The following is a 15888-nucleotide window of genomic DNA, read 5'->3' as shown; positions in this document are numbered from 1 at the left end:
CATGTGGCAGCGACAGTGGGTGTCCCTCATTTCACACGAGTGTGATTCCTTTTTAATGTTTTTTTTTTTAGGATTTATTTATTGCCTTTATATAGTACAGTGGAGAGTCGGAGAGTGACATGTAGCAAATCTGCAGCCAAACGCAGTAATTAAACTTGGGACACCCTGCCAAGCAGCGGTATAGGCGTCATATAACCATTTGGCCGCATCGGCGCAACGAGAGTAGATCTGACTTCATATTGATGAGCGTGGGACGACATATTTGGGCAAGACTGGAAGGTGGGGGGGAAAAAACCCCACAAATAATGAGAAAAAAATATTTGGGGATTTACGCCCTTTGGCCTTCCGGCAGCGGTTTGAGATTATCCGCAGACACAGACACAAAAGACACATTGATCTCCCCACTTGCCGCCTTCAACCTGGCAGGAATCATTATGATCCATGTTTCATCCTAATGTCAACAGCAACAGAGTATAGCTGGCATTCCTCTTTACTCATAGCCGGTGACCATCAGGGCAATGTCCCAGTTGGTCTCCGAGGAGAGAGGACCCACGATCTCTACCCCTTCCTCCGTGACGATGGCGATCTCGTAGCGCTTGCAGGAGCGCGAGTCGCGGTAGTACAGCACCTTGAGACAGCGCTCTAGCAGCTCGCGGGCCTCCTCCTTGGTCAAGGCCGCCTTGTTCTCTACGGCCTCCCTCATCAGAGGCGTGGCCAGGTACGCGCCGAAGCCCGTGGCCACCAGGGGGGCTTCGTAGGCCACGCCCAGCTTGTCCACGTAGCCCAGGAAGCTCTCTCCGTTCTGGACGCCTCCGATGACCACGGTGTTCCACAGCGGGTTCATCCTGCAGCGTCGCTGGTACATCACCCGGGTCAGCCAGGAGTGGACCGCCTTGGGGCTGAGGCTGTGGCCGTCGTCCAGCAACTCGCCGTCCGTCACCATCTCCTGGATGACCTGCTGGAGGTACTGGTAGTCGGCGTAGTCGCCCGACACGCCCAGGATGGCGCCGTCGTTGACCTTCATGAGGCGCGAGATGTTCCTATAGCGGGCCAGGGAGCCGTAGGAGCCCAGCATGTCCGACGCTATCATCACCCCTCCGGTGAACTTCACCCCTACCACGGAGGTGCCCGTCACCGTGGGGTGGAGCGTGCGCTTGGTGGGGCCGTCGCCGCCGCTGCCGATGTGTTGCTTGTTTCCTGGGAAGGAATAGAACTGACCGGGCACGGGTCCATCATCCCAAAAACCCATCTTGATACCGTTGGACTGCATGTTGACAGCGTCTGTCAGAGATTGTAAATATTTTACCACTTAACACAGCATCCGTTCAGTGTTATATTTGAAATAGCTGACCCCTTACATGATGTCATCAACGTGACATCAGGCAACAGTTGTCAGAGTACTTAGAGCAGTACCCATAGAAGGCCAGTATATGACGTCTGTACAATGATTTGCCGATCTATAGATATTTTTGTGGGGCTTCAGCTATTAGTGTAGATTTTCGACAACCATTAAATTCCCATTGAAAATGAATGGAGAATTTACGCCATATGTGTCTGAGCAAATCGGCTATATGCGTCCTACACAAAGATTAAATTCCCATCGGCAATGATGGAGAATTTACGTCATATGTGTCTGAGCAAATCGACATGTTACGTCATGATGATGTACGATGATAAGAGCGCCCCTCACTTCACACGCACAGGTGTGAAGAGACACACATTGAGTTTTAAGTCCATAATTGGTTGGGAGATTCTGCACATTTATAGAACTAGACTTTCTGGAACAGATGGTCTCACATTCAGACATGTCATGCATACAGTAGATCACCTCCCGGTGATTACACTGACTGTACCAACACCTGCAAGCCTATATTGGAGTATTGCCTCAGGAATGTGACAAAAACAAATCTCCATGAATTCAAGGCTTCATGGGTCGAGTAATTGATTAATAGGTCTGCAGGCCATGAGTACATGTTGGGTCATGGCAGTTGCATGGCATTGAGTTGCCATGCCACTCAATGCCAGTTGCATGGCATTGGTGTCGTTTGGGCCTCAGGTACATTAATGACATATAGTACAATGTTGAAAATGAGTGGTACACCCCTTTAAGTAAAGGAAAAGTGTTACTTGATCACTTGCCACTGGGAGGGTGTTGGTTCACTTCCCCTTCCAGCTCCTTGCCACCATGCCAAGGGCCAAACCCTGGCACCGTCCCTCCACTGGGTGGAGAGATCCAAACCCTGGCACCGTCCCTCCACTGGGTGGAGAGATCCAAACCCTGGCACCGTCCCTCCACTGGGTGGAGAGATCCAAACCCTGGCACCGTCCCTCCACTGGGTGGAGAGATCCAAACCCTGGCACCGTCCCTCCACTGGGTGGAGAGATCCAAACCCAGGCACCGTCCCTCCACTGGGTGGAGAGATCCAAACCCTGGCACCGTCACTCCACTGGGTGGAGAGATCCAAACCCTGGCACCGTCCCTCCACTGGGTGGAGAGATCCAAACCCAGGCACCGTCCCTCCACTGGGTGGAGAGATCCAAACCCTGGCACCGTCACTCCACTGGGTGGAGAGATCCAAACCCTGGCACCGTCCCTCCACTGGGTGGAGAGATCCAAACCCTGGCACCGTCACTCCACTGGGTGGAGAGATTATTTGTCAGTCAGTTCAGTGATAATAAAAAGCGCTGTGTCATGGTAGAAAAATGAGGGAGAGGGGCAGAAGAAAATCATACTTGTACAGTATATGTGTGAACGTAAGCTTGGACTGTGTGTGTGTGTGTGTGTGTGTGTGTGTGTGTGTGTGTGTGTGTGTGTGTGTGTGTGTGCGTGCGTGCGTGCGTGCGTGCGTGCGTGGGACTATGTCTGCACGCTTACTGGTGGATGTGTGCTCAAGTATTGGTGCCTCTAAAATGTATGCACACACACGCGCGCGCTCGAGCACATGGGTGTGTGTGCATTCCTTGTTCAGGAGGGCCGGGCCCGCCTTTTGTGTCTCCCTCCAGCTGACAGTATAGCTTCCTGTTGTAGTAATGATCTTTTTATAGCCAGGTTGAGCCTCCCTCTGCCCTTAGGCAGGCAGGCAGACACACACACACACACACACACACACACACACACACACACACACACACACACACACACACACACACACACACACACACACACACGCACACCATAATCACCTGTTGACCCATTTACTGCTGTATAAGAAAGCTACTCCCCTTCTGAATGTACATATATGTACATTCAGAAGGGGAGTAGCTTTCTTAGCCTACATACTGTACAGTATGTACAGTATGTAGGCTGTACAGCAGCACATGTAGGCTATACGTAAGACACATAGCCTACTTGTGTTAGTAAGTATAAGTTCAGAATGCAAGCAGCATTGCTCACATGCTTGGCACAATTCCGCCTTGTCGATACGTAACTTATTCAGGGTGTATCTTACGTAGCCTATACATACAGGCTACGAAAGATACATACTTGTATAGTGTACGTATGGGTACAAGTTAAGAATGCAAGCAGCATTGCTCACATACTTGACACAATTCTGCCTTGTCGATACGTAATTTTAGTGTATGCAATCTTTCAGAAAATGTGCACAAAGACATACGAAATGAACGCAGGGAAGGAACAAGAATTGTAATTGTAATGATGATAATTGTGACTGGTTTTGTTTAATATACAATAACACACTGCATTCACGTCTCGTAACGTATACCGCAATCGTGTGGCAGCCACAGTGGGCGTGCCTCACTTCACACAAGTGTGAACTTTAGGTTTGAAATGGTAAATGGTGCATTTTATATAGCGCCTTTATTCGTTTAACAATGGTTGTGCATTACACATTCACCCATTCACAGTCACACACATATTCATACACCGACTTAAGCACGAGGGTTGTAATGACGCCTCCTGCGACCCCAATCAGCATGCTGCAGGGGTCATTAGGTCCCCAATCAGCATGCTGCAGGGGTCAATAGGTCCCCAATCAGCATGCTGCAGGGGTCAATAGGTCCCCAATCAGCATGCTGCAGGGGTCAATAGGTCCCCAATCAGCATGCTGCAGGGGTCAATAGATCCCCAATCAGCATGCTGCAGGGGTCAATAGGTCCCCAATCAGCATGCTGCAGGGGTCAATAGGTCCCCAATCAGCATGCTGCAGGGGTCAATAGGTCCCCAATCAGCATGCTGCAGGGGTCAATAGGTCCCCAATCAGCATGCTGCAGGGGTCAATAGGTCCCCAATCAGCATGCTGCAGGGGTCAATAGGTCGTACTCAGACATAGGGACATATAGGAGACATACAAACAGACCTACACTCTACACACAAAGCTATTCATTGGTGACGGTGTGCACTGCTCAAAATACATGAAATGTCATTACAATGACCTTTCTTTATATACTGTAGAATCTCATGGCCAACCACCAGTGGGCCCCGGCCCACAGGTTAAGGACCAGAGACCTACGGTATATAAGTTGACACGATAAAATGGTATCCCTAGTGATCAGATAAATGCTGCTGTCAGGAATCTGGAGTGATGATAGAAATTGATATTGGAGATTTGTGTTGAGGGGGAAAAAAGCAGTGGATATAGTATAGAACCCTGGGGGACCCCCGTCATCTAAGCCCCAATTTCAGTTCTCTCCCTTAATTCCCCCTTGGGGACAGAGAGGAACTAAACCAAACTTTTGCCAAACCATCACTAAACCCGGGTATATTTTACCCCATGTAATATATTCCATAAAGTATTTATCTTCAAAATATATTAAAGTACAGCAATATATGTAAATTTGAGGTAGTCTTCTTTAATATTTCAACATGAAATAAAAAAAAACAACAAAAAAACAAAACAATGCTAAATAGATACGGGTATGGCGGTGCCCTATCATGGGGTGTCAAAATCCTTCAAAATGTGGGTATTATTTTAAAAGATATTACTAAAAAAAATTGTGGGTGTATGTTTTTTTTCCCATTGGTGCAATATCACTAAACCGGGTGAAATTCACCCAAAACACCTGCTGGTAGAAAAAGAATCACACCCGTGTGAACTGAGTGGTGTAAGGTCTTATATAGACTGATCAGCTGTGGTCTGACGTAATGTCTGACGTAATGAAATCACACCCGTGTGAACTGGGTGACCATAGCAACCATGCTCATTTTTTGGTACGAACGGACAGACAGACAAACTAACAAAGCCAGTTGTAGGAGTGGTTTACACCACTCAAAAACAGGAATGTGGGCAGGGAAACAAACCTATACCTTCTATGACGTCACTGAGCATCATGAAGCTACCCAAGGACCCACCCACCTCAGACATCAGCAACATTATGAAAATCACATGAACATCATTTTGTCCGTATGAAAATTACCTGGGTTTAGTGTTCAAGGGTTAAGCATAGAGGGCCCTATTTTGCGTGTCTTAAGTACCAGTATGACTTAACTTAAGACCTGGAGGCGTGGTCAATGCTGTTTGGCCACTCAGCATAACCAAATGGTATTGATCACGCCTCTGATCACGTTAAGTAGTAAGACCTGGTACTTAAGTCACACAAAATAGGGCCCATATAGTGTTTTAAGTGGTTTACTTTAATTTCTCTTCCTCCTCATATCTCACTCTGCAGGCTCCGGTATATGGAAGGAGAGCAGCTTCATTGTTTAACGTCCAGAATAGCCACACAAGAACAAGATTAGACCTGGTTGCCTTTTGTATGACCACTAATAACCCCGTCCTCCCCCCCCCCCCCGTCTCGTCCCGAGGCATTCATAGAACTCAGTCTGGGTCAAAGTTAAAAGGGAGGAAGCCTAAAGCACACAAGTGTCGGTGGCCTTATCCCTCTGCACGCTGCCTTCTCCTTTCCTTCCTGTCAAACATCTGATCTCAGAGGCCGCTGGCCTCCTGTCTCTCCACCCGCCGCCGCCGGCCCGGCCCCATCCCAGCAGTGGCGGAAAAAGTACTCACATTTTTGTATTTAAGTAAAAGTATCAACAATGCAAATACTACATGTTACAAGTAAAAGTGCGGAATTCAAAATGTATACTTGAGTAAAAGTACAAAGGTATTGGCATCAAAATGTACTTGAAGTATAGCCTACCAAAAGTACAAAGAACTCATTGTGCGGAATATGTTCTGTTTCAAGTTTGCAAATGTATAAAAAAAAATCTTCAAATGGCCGAAATGTGCATATAGGGCAAACAAAATCTACAAAGTAACTATAGAAACTAAAGTTTTCAAATAAATGTAGTGGAGTAAAAAGTACAATATTTGGATGGTAGTGGAGTTAGAAGTAAAAGGAAATCTGGAAAGTAAAATTGGAAATCGGAAATACTCAAGTAAAATAAAAAATAAATACCTCAAAATTGTACTTGTTACTTTCCACCACTGGGGAGAAGGATAGAGGGGGGAGAGGGGGGGGGGGTCTTGTCTGTCCCCGTTGCTTCCTCCTCCACCTTGCCGGTACATGGGTGGTGCTGCCTGCCGCTGTTGCGTAACCAGGCACAATGTTATGAGGTCACCACCCCGTTGACTCTTGACTGACATACTTATTATGTCCAATATGCCTGCTTCTCTTTTTCGGGATCCTTTAGGATTTTACAGGACCACTGTAACTTTTCAACCTATCTTCATATTTAATTGGTCCTCACTTATGTTCATGATAAAATAGCACAATTTGTTTTCTTCTCTGTCTGTGTCTCATAGGAGGGCTGTGGGCAGTTCAGAAACCCGTCTTCCAGTGACATCATCATTAGGCAGATACAGTATATATATTTAACAAGATTTCTTTAAAAAAATATTTAGATTTGTATTATCGTGAGAACGATGGCTTCCATTATTGCATTGCAACTTTTCAGGAATAGAAAGCCTCTTGTTTCTATTAGCTTGCATTCCCATCGATGAGACAAGTGTTGAAGTCTTCCTTTAACCATTCTGATTCCTTAACGGTTCCCTTTAAAGATTCCTATATTTAAAAAAAAATCTATATAATTTTGGCCTTCATTATAATTTTGGATAAACGCAAATTCAGTATTGCATATATTATTGTAGTGGTTCTCAAAGTGAGGTCCAGTCTGGGTTATTGAGGGGGTTCCAAATGGACCCATGCAGGTATGTACAGTAACTCAGGGGTTCTCAACGTTTTTGGCCGGGGACCCCTGGAAATGCTTTGGCAATGTCTCGGGACCCCCGCCCCGCCCCCCTCCTTAAACCATTTTGGGCGGGAACCCCTTTTGGTGTTTTAAGCATTGTTATAATTTAGCTATTGAAAAATAGCAGATCTACAAGCTCATAGCGCGCCACCGAGTGGCGCGCTATGAGCTTGTAGGTCTGCTATTTTTGAAAAATCGTGAAAAAAGAATTAAAAAACAAAATCTTTTTTTTTTTTTTTTTTTGAAAATAATTTGGGGACCCCCTAAAATAATTTGGCGACCACCGAGGGGTCGCGACCCACGGGTTGAGAACCCCTGATGTAACTAACTCTGAGAGTTATAGTGGTCCTTGAAATTAACCTCTCGTATTGTAATTGTATAGCAGACGTGACGTCTACATACCAGCTCTGACAATGTGATAAAACCGGTTCCGGTTCCTCAATGTTGGATCCGGTTCCTCCGGTTCCAAAAAGGGCACATGTGAGCTTGTATATCTGCTATTTTTGAATAGCCAACGCTAAAATCTAAAATAACACATGGATGCTTTCCCGGTTATAATAAACAGGTGTCATAATAGCTTTATATTCTGGTAGTAATCATTGTTTTAGACTAGTGTTTGTTCAGTGTCACCTGTCTCTCCAGCTCTTTAGTAAACAGAAAATACACGTTCAGGTAAGGATACCAATGAGAGAGAACTGGAGCACAAGCTGATAAATTATTTCTGTGTGCTTCTAGCTCTATCTTTAACTTTCTGACAATAAACGTTTTGTTTTGAAGCACCTTTAAATGAACTCTTAAAGTTACAAACCTCTATTTGGTTCCTCACTTATCTGGGGGCCCCCTGAGAGCTCCTCAAGGACATTTAGGGGTCCCAGGACCCCACATGAGAACCAGTGATGTAGACTATTGCATACTTTAAAGGTGTAAGCGATTTTGAAAGGTGTGAGTGTGTTTTTTGGTAAAACAAAAACAAATGCATTTTCTGTAAAAAGCTGGAGAGACATGGTGACTCATGTTACTGAACAAACACTCCATAGCAATGAGTACTATCACAATATAGAGCGTTTTAACCAACCTCACCTTACCTTTGACTAGTCACACATGCAGCAGTACTCAAAAAGAAAACGACAATGAGCAGCTATGATGCAGTTTTGCACGTCATTCATTGTTTCGCACTGATTATAAAATATAATTTCCATAGTGTACAATAAGACCACTATGCTGCGCTACCTTTCACTTTTGGCTGGGCATCTTTAAACTCAAGAACTAAAGCTGCGTCTTTTTCCTTATCGATGGACGCATCAGAAGGCCCTCATCAGGAAATGGCCTTTTAATGGCCACGGCTGCCTCTGTACCATAACGTTGGACTTGCCTCTCCAATTACGCTTCAATAAATACATGCTTTATGTGTCGTTCATAAACGGACCTTGTTACAGAGTACAGTCGGGGTATTCGTGTATAGCACAGACTGTAATAAGGGATGGTGTTTTATAAGGTGGGTCTTTGAGAAGCTTTTCAGGTGCGTTTTGTCACTTGTGGTCCAATAATGACCCAAAGTGTCTTTATCAGATGTACACAGTATAGTCCATACGAGCATTTCCTATTGCCCACCAACAAGATTATGACATTTTGTAGGCCATGCAGTGGAGACCAGAGACAGTGATAAGCATCAAATTACCCCAATCAACGGCTAAAACTAGCTGTGCACGCTCACTGTTCACTGATTTAGAGACTGGGGCTGTTTAAAACAGGGCTTTGCACAGAAAGAAACACTGTTGAATTATTTATGCAAGGAACGACAACAAAGACAAATACTGCTGAAATTAACACAAATTGGTCGTTTGGCTGGCATTTTGATTTTAACCACTTCAAGACCTGATGCCGGTTCTACAAATGTCTTCTAAATCCTAATAGTTTTCTGATGTCGCTATATCAGTGGCGCTAAAAATGATATGTATTTGATTCCTCGGATCCCTGTCTCAAAGTATTTTGTTCCAAAAGGACCCCCAGAAACAAAGATCATGTGGCCCTGCCCACCACCATGGAGGAAGTGGCGTACCGTTCAGGGGCTTGTATATCTGTTATTTTTAAGAATCGTGACACACGCACACACACACTGATTGATTGATTGATTGATTGATTGAAAAATGTATTAACAGTTTGCAGAATTACAGTACATTTCAAGCACAAACTCAATACAAAGGCTGTTAACTGTGAGTGGACGACCCAATTAAGCATTACACTTGTTTACAACAGGGTCCACCATGTTCAATTCATCACACACACACACACACACGCACGCACGCACGCACGCACGCACGCACGCACGCACGCACGCACGCACGCACGCACGCACGCACGCACGCACGCACGCACGCACGCACGCACGCACGCACGCACGCACGCACGCACACTCATTTAAATAGCTACAATCTAAAATTACACAGATGCTTTCCTGGTTTGAATGGATTCAACTCTGTAGTCTTAGAAGCGCAGTTACTACTGTACTAAGTGTACTTTGACTGTTTTTTTGAAGTCTGTCTAATGCACCAAATCTCTTAAACATTTGCCCATCTACAAGCTCAAAATGTGACACGTGCAACGCGGTTGAGCTTGTAGATAGGCAGCGGATAGATAGGCAGCTTGTAGAATGGCAGCGGTGGCCGAACAGATAGCGGAGCGGTCTTGATACCGGAAGGTCGCCAGTTCGAATCAGCTGTCCGACACGTTAAAATTACCACCGCTGAAGTGCCCTTGAACAAGGCATTGAACCACTACGATGAAATGTGTTCTATGAGCAGGGCCTGGCTGGAAACAAGTTCTTGAGCTTAGCCCAGATACCCTGGGTAAATATAGTAATCATTTCATTTCATTTCATTTCATTTCATAGGCTATTTTCGGAGGATGTTCCCCCCAGAATAGACATGCTGTCCATAATTTATTCTGACTCCTCCCCAAAAACACCTATACTGATTTATACATTATGGATATATGGATCATGGACTTATATGGTTTTTCGTACCCCTCAACTGCCTCGTTAACTTGGCCATGGTCAAGTTAACCTCTTAAGAACTCATACAGGAGTTATTGACTCACAAATGTGATAGTTATGAACCAAACAGACCCTTACAGGTTTGTTACTTTCAGAGTTAAATTAAAGATGCTGTAAGCTGATTCTTTTGTTTTTGTTTAAACAAATAGTTTATTGTGATGAAGTTAAAGAGAGAGAGAAAAGAGAACAATACCAAACTCATAGTATACCAAGTTCACACCAAGCTCATGCACTTACACTTTTGTTTTGCTCTTTATTTTTTAACATTTGTGATAATTTGCAGCTGCCGTTATAAAAAGAGGAGCGCGAACAAGACAGGACAGGACCTTGTTGGGTGTCCAAATACCATCAGGAAATTCAACTGGATGATAAGCCAAATTCCTCTGAATATGTTTTATATTCACAGCATTTAGCGTCGAACCACACTCGATTCTCAGTCAGTTCAGACTACAAATTATTTTGTTGGTTGAATCAAAGAATTAGCAGCTAAACACATTCTGTATAAATACATGTCCTTACCCTAGTTTTTAGGGGACGCAAAATCAGCATTTCTCCACTGCTGTGGACTGTGGTCACAATTAGAACGCCAGTATGTGTGTCGTTTAAGCTTAAACTCTGCTACTATCAGTGGCTGGAGGGTGTGTAGGCATCAGCACGCACAAACGCACGCACGCATACACACACATTATCATCAAGTGAATATTTACTTTGTACAGTGGCAACTGTTTGACTCTTTCATATGCCTACATATCGCCACTGTCAGGCAGATCCAATGATGTCAAGCTAGTGAAAATAGCTCACAATGCGTCGCATTGTGAGCGTGTGGATCATCTATTTTCACTATTTCAGAAGATTTTCGTTTCCATTTCCTTTAAAGTAACGGTTTCGAGCATAGGCCTATAAGATTTCCACCCGACAGCAAAGATGTATAGTGCATGTCAACCGTATGCATAGAACCATAATCTGACTGTGCCAAAGAAATGAATAATCTTCCCATTTGGCTGCTTTCTGAGGCCCCTCTGAGGCTGAGTTATAAAGCATAAAGCATGCTTTCTGTGTCCCCTCTGAGGCAGAGTTATACAGCGTGGTAATTGATACCGACAGCCTGTAATAGTTCATGAAACAATTAAATGTAATAGTATCACTGGTGTCTGAAATGACCTTATGTGCAGTAACACCCTCATTAAGTGTTGACAGGGCTGTAATGGTAACAGAATACTATAGAGACTATAGTGTGATGTACTGTTTAGCACCTCTAATTGTTTGTTCAAACAACACATTTGTTTCTTTGTTTGATTCTTTCTTTGTTTCTCTCTTTTCTCTTCTCCCGCTCTCTCCCGTCATATCGAATGTCTCATGTCGATGTTGTCTGCTACATCAGGGGTTCTCAACCCGTGGGTCGCGACCCCTCGGGGGGGTCGCCAAATTATTTTAGGGGGTCCCCAAATTATTTTTAAAAAAAAGTTTAAAAAAAAAGTTAAAAAAAAAAAAAAAATACGATTTTTCAAAAATAGCAGACCTACAAGCTCGTAGCGCGCCACTCGGTGGCGCGCTATGAGCTTGTAGATCTGCTATTTTTCAATAGCTAAATTATAACAATGCTTAAAACACCAAAAGGGGTTCCCGCCCAAAATGGTTTAAGGTTATTGTAGCAGTCAATTTATATTGGGGGTCGGGAGGGGGCGGGGCGGGGATCCCGAGACATTGCCAAAGCATTTCCGGGGGTCCCCGGCCAAAAACGTTGAGAACCCCTGTGCTACATGAACGAACATTCACCCTATGTGAACGCATGGCGGTTCTCTCCGCTGCTCATTTCTAACCTCTTTCATTAGTTCCCGCATCCCACGAAAATAGCAGTTCTACAACGTTTGGTTACAGCGCGTTGCTTTCTATGCTTGTCGATCGCCATATTTCCGCCTATGACATTTTGTGTAGAGGGGGGGGGGAGGAGGAGCGGCCCCAGTATATAGCCCTGGGGGACCCCGCCGATCAACTAAGTGTATAGGGTTTAAGCGGTTAAAGCCAGTGGGGCCCCCGGCCTCGTCTGGCGCACGGATGACGTTGAGGATGAAGACAATGATGATGATGGTGGTGAGAGTAATGGAATACTACTCCTAGCGCCGTATGAAGCTGCTTACGCACAAACTGTGAATGACTCACAGGGAGGGGGAGGGCCCTCCCCCTCCCTCCCCCTCCCTCCCTCGCTCGCTCTGTGCAACTTGTGGTGAGGTATTGAATGCTGCAGGAACAGGTTTGACAGCCAATTACACAATGTGTATAAACTGCAGTGGTGGAGAACCCAGTGAAAGTAGTTGAGTAGATGAGAACAGTGGTGGAGAACCCAGTGAAAGTAGTTGAGTAGATGAGAACAGTGGTGGAGAACCCAGTGAAAGTAGTTGAGTAGATGAAAACAGTGGTGGAGAACCCAGTGAAAGTAGTTGAGTAGATGAAAACAGTGGTGGAGAACCCAGTGAAAGTAGTTGAGTAGATGAGAACAGTGGTGGAGAACCCAGTGAAAGTAGTTGAGTAGATGAAAACAGTGGAGAACCCAGTGAAAGTAGTTGAGTAGATGAAAACAGTGGAGAACCCAGTGAAAGTAGTTGAGTAGATGAAAACAGTGGTGGAGAACCCAGTGAAAGTAGTTGAGTAGATGAGAACAGTGGTGGAGAACCCAGTGAAAGTAGTTGAGTAGATGAAAACAGTGGAGAACCCAGTGAAAGTAGTTGAGTAGATGAGAACAGTGGTGGAGAACCCAGTGAAAGTAGTTGAGTAGATGAAAACAGTGGTGGAGAACCCAGTGAAAGTAGTTGAGTAGATGAGAACAGTGGAGAACCCAGTGAAAGTAGTTGAGTAGATGAGAACAGTAGTGGAGAACCCAGTGAAAGTAGTTGAGTAGATGAAAACAGTGGTGGAGAACCCAGTGAAAGTAGTTGAGTAGATGAAAACAGTGGTGGAGAACCCAGTGAAAGTAGTTGAGTAGATGAGAACAGTGGTGGAGAACCCAGTGAAAGTAGTTGAGTAGATGAGAACAGTAGTGGAGAACCCAGTGAAAGTAGTTGAGTAGATGAAAACAGTGGTGGAGAACCCAGTGAAAGTAGTTGAGTAGATGAGAACAGTGGTGGAGAACCCAGTGAAAGTAGTTGAGTAGATGAGAACAGTAGTGGAGAACCCAGTGAAAGTAGTTGAGTAGATGAAAACAGTGGTGGAGAACCCAGTGAAAGTAGTTGAGTAGATGAGGACAGTGGTGGAGAACCCAGTGAAAGTAGTTGAGTAGATGAAAACAGTGGTGGAGAACCCAGTGAAAGTAGTTGAGTAGATGAGAACAGTGGAGAACCCAGTGAAGGTAGTTGAGTAGATGAGAACAGTGGTGGAGAACCCAGTGAAAGTAACACTTTTTTTTTACTTGAGTAAAAGTCAAGTAAAAAAATCAATACTGCAATATAGAAATACTCCGTAACAAGTAAAAGTCTGGAATTCAATATGTACTTGAGTGAAAGTACAAAGATATTGGCGTCAAAATGTACTTCAAGTATACCAAAAGTATTCATTATGCAGAATGTCCCATTTTAAGTTATCAAATCAAGTTATCAAAATCCCATAGGAATATACATATGAACAGTACTTAATTAAATGTACTTTATTACTTACAGACGGAGAAGCACATCTAGGAATGTAATGACTCTTAGTGGTACCAGAGTGCATGATGGATCAATCATATTTTTGTCAAATGGAGTTGAAATAATGGAAATGTATTTCTCTTGATAAAGATTTTTCATGCGTTCACATGGGCAGATGCAATAGATACAAAGATGCAAAGCTACACAGCGTATTTGTAGCTTTGTAGCTATCTTTGTATCTGAAGTTGAAACCAGCTCAACGTTTTTGTAGCTTTGTAGCTTTTGCAGAAGCTACAATCATCAGATGCATGCAATACTTTGGTAGCCAGATATTTGATGACTTCATATAATGGCCAAGACCATATAGGCATATAGTGTTCATGAAATCGGTCTGGAAACAAAGGACTCTGGTTGGCTGTTCCAAAAATAGGCGTGTGTGTGTGTGTGTGTGTGTGTGTGTGTGTGTGTGTGTGTGTGTGTGTGTGTGTGTGTGTGTGTGTGTGTGTGTGTGTGTGTGTGTGTGTGTGTGTGTGTGTGTGTGTGTGTGTGTGTGTGTGTGTGTGTGTGTGTGTGTGTTGTGTGGTTGTGTGGTTGCCTACCCTGCAGTGGTTCTCAGCTCAATGACAAAGGTGAGAAGGTGTCACACTAAACCAACCATGTTCTTCCAGGTCGCACCACACATACACACACACACACTGTGTTAAATCTCTCTTTCTCTCTCTTTGTCTCTCTCCCCCCCCCCCCCCCACACACACACACACACACACAGTGTTAAATCTCTCTTTCTCTCTCTTTGTCTCTCTCTCTCTCTCCCCCCCCCCCCCCCCCCTCACACACACACAGCACGGTTATTTGGAGACTGACTTGTCAGTCAACTAATACCCAGAGGAAATGCACAATAAAACTCCAGTATTTACACACTATGGTTTCTTGTGCACAGTAAAGCCACTGCGACAGGTTCAGTTCCAATCTGTCTTGGGCCACAACAGGTACAAACACTGTCGCACTGTTCTTACTCCACGAGTCCACGTCATTCCGCACTCCGTGGAGCCGGTTCCTGCATTTGTTTGCTTTGCACAGGAAGGAGCCCCTGACTTATTTAACTAGAAAACACAAATAAAAGGCCAAGCCGAATAAAGTCCCTCATTGTTAACGTTGGTGAGCTTTAAATAGCAAGATGACTCCTTTTTCGCTGCATTTGAATGTGGTGACACTGGTGCCCCATAAGTCTCCAAGACAAACAAAAAGTTGTATTTTTCCCCATGCAGCCACATAGACACGGTGTGTGTGTGTGTGTGTGTGTGTGTGTGTGTGTGTGTGTGTGTGTGTGTGTGTGTGTGTGTGTGTGTGTGTGTACACATGCACGTGCGTCCGTGTGTGTGTGTGTGTGTGTGTGTGTGTGTGTGTGCGTAACGTGTGTGTGCATATGCCTGTGTGTGTTTGCGCACATGCCCATGCCTGTATGCACACGTGTGTGTATGCCCATGCCTGTATGCACACGTGTGTGTGTGTGTGTGTGTGTGTGTGTGTGTGTGTGTGTGTGTGTGTGTGTGTGTGTGTGTGTGTGTGTGTGTGTGTGTGTGTGTGTGCGTGCGCGTGCGCGTGCGTGTGTGTGTGTGTGTGTGCGCGCGCGCCCCCATGTCTCCGTGGATCTCGGCTAAGTTCCATAATGTTCAGACATGTCACCACAGCTCAACGTCCTGAATCACATTTTCCTGGTCGAAGTGTTGCTAGCTCACGTCTGCCATGCATGTGAGTGACCATACATACATATATACACACACACACACACACACACACACACACACACACACACACACACACACACACACAGTACTGTGCACGTAGTCGCTGTTGGTTCCAAACCATACATGTCCAAAACTGTTACCTTTTCAGGAAACGGGGAAACAGGGGAAACGTTCCAATGGATCCAGTGTAGTTATTATTTAGTCACAAGCTGTTGTTAATACTTCTCTTTGGTTCCATATTCATAAACACGTGACGTGGTGGCATCCTTGTTTGGAGGCCCACATCTTCAGCAAAAATTATACTGGCAATCTACACTACAGGCT

The 15888-nt window shown here is 44.8% G+C and overlaps 1 protein-coding gene across 1 annotated transcript; it reads right to left on the bottom strand.

Annotated features, from left to right (window-relative positions):
- Positions 1-490: 490 nt before the first annotated feature.
- On the bottom strand, positions 491-1270 carry LOC306940043 (proteasome subunit beta type-4-like; the record flags this gene model as incomplete). Its single annotated transcript, XM_079524965.1, has 1 exon — positions 491-1270. The coding sequence occupies one exon, from the start codon at positions 1268-1270 to the stop codon at positions 491-493; it is 780 nt and encodes a 259-aa protein (XP_079381091.1).
- Between the last annotated feature and the right edge of the window lie 14618 nt (positions 1271-15888).

Source organism: Electrona antarctica, assembly GCF_951216825.1.
Source record: "Electrona antarctica genome assembly, chromosome: 16".
NCBI classification, from domain to species: Eukaryota; Metazoa; Chordata; class Actinopteri; order Myctophiformes; family Myctophidae; genus Electrona; species Electrona antarctica.
The sequence above is the reverse complement of the archived record's forward strand: the minus strand, read 5'-3'. Positions and strand labels throughout refer to the sequence as shown.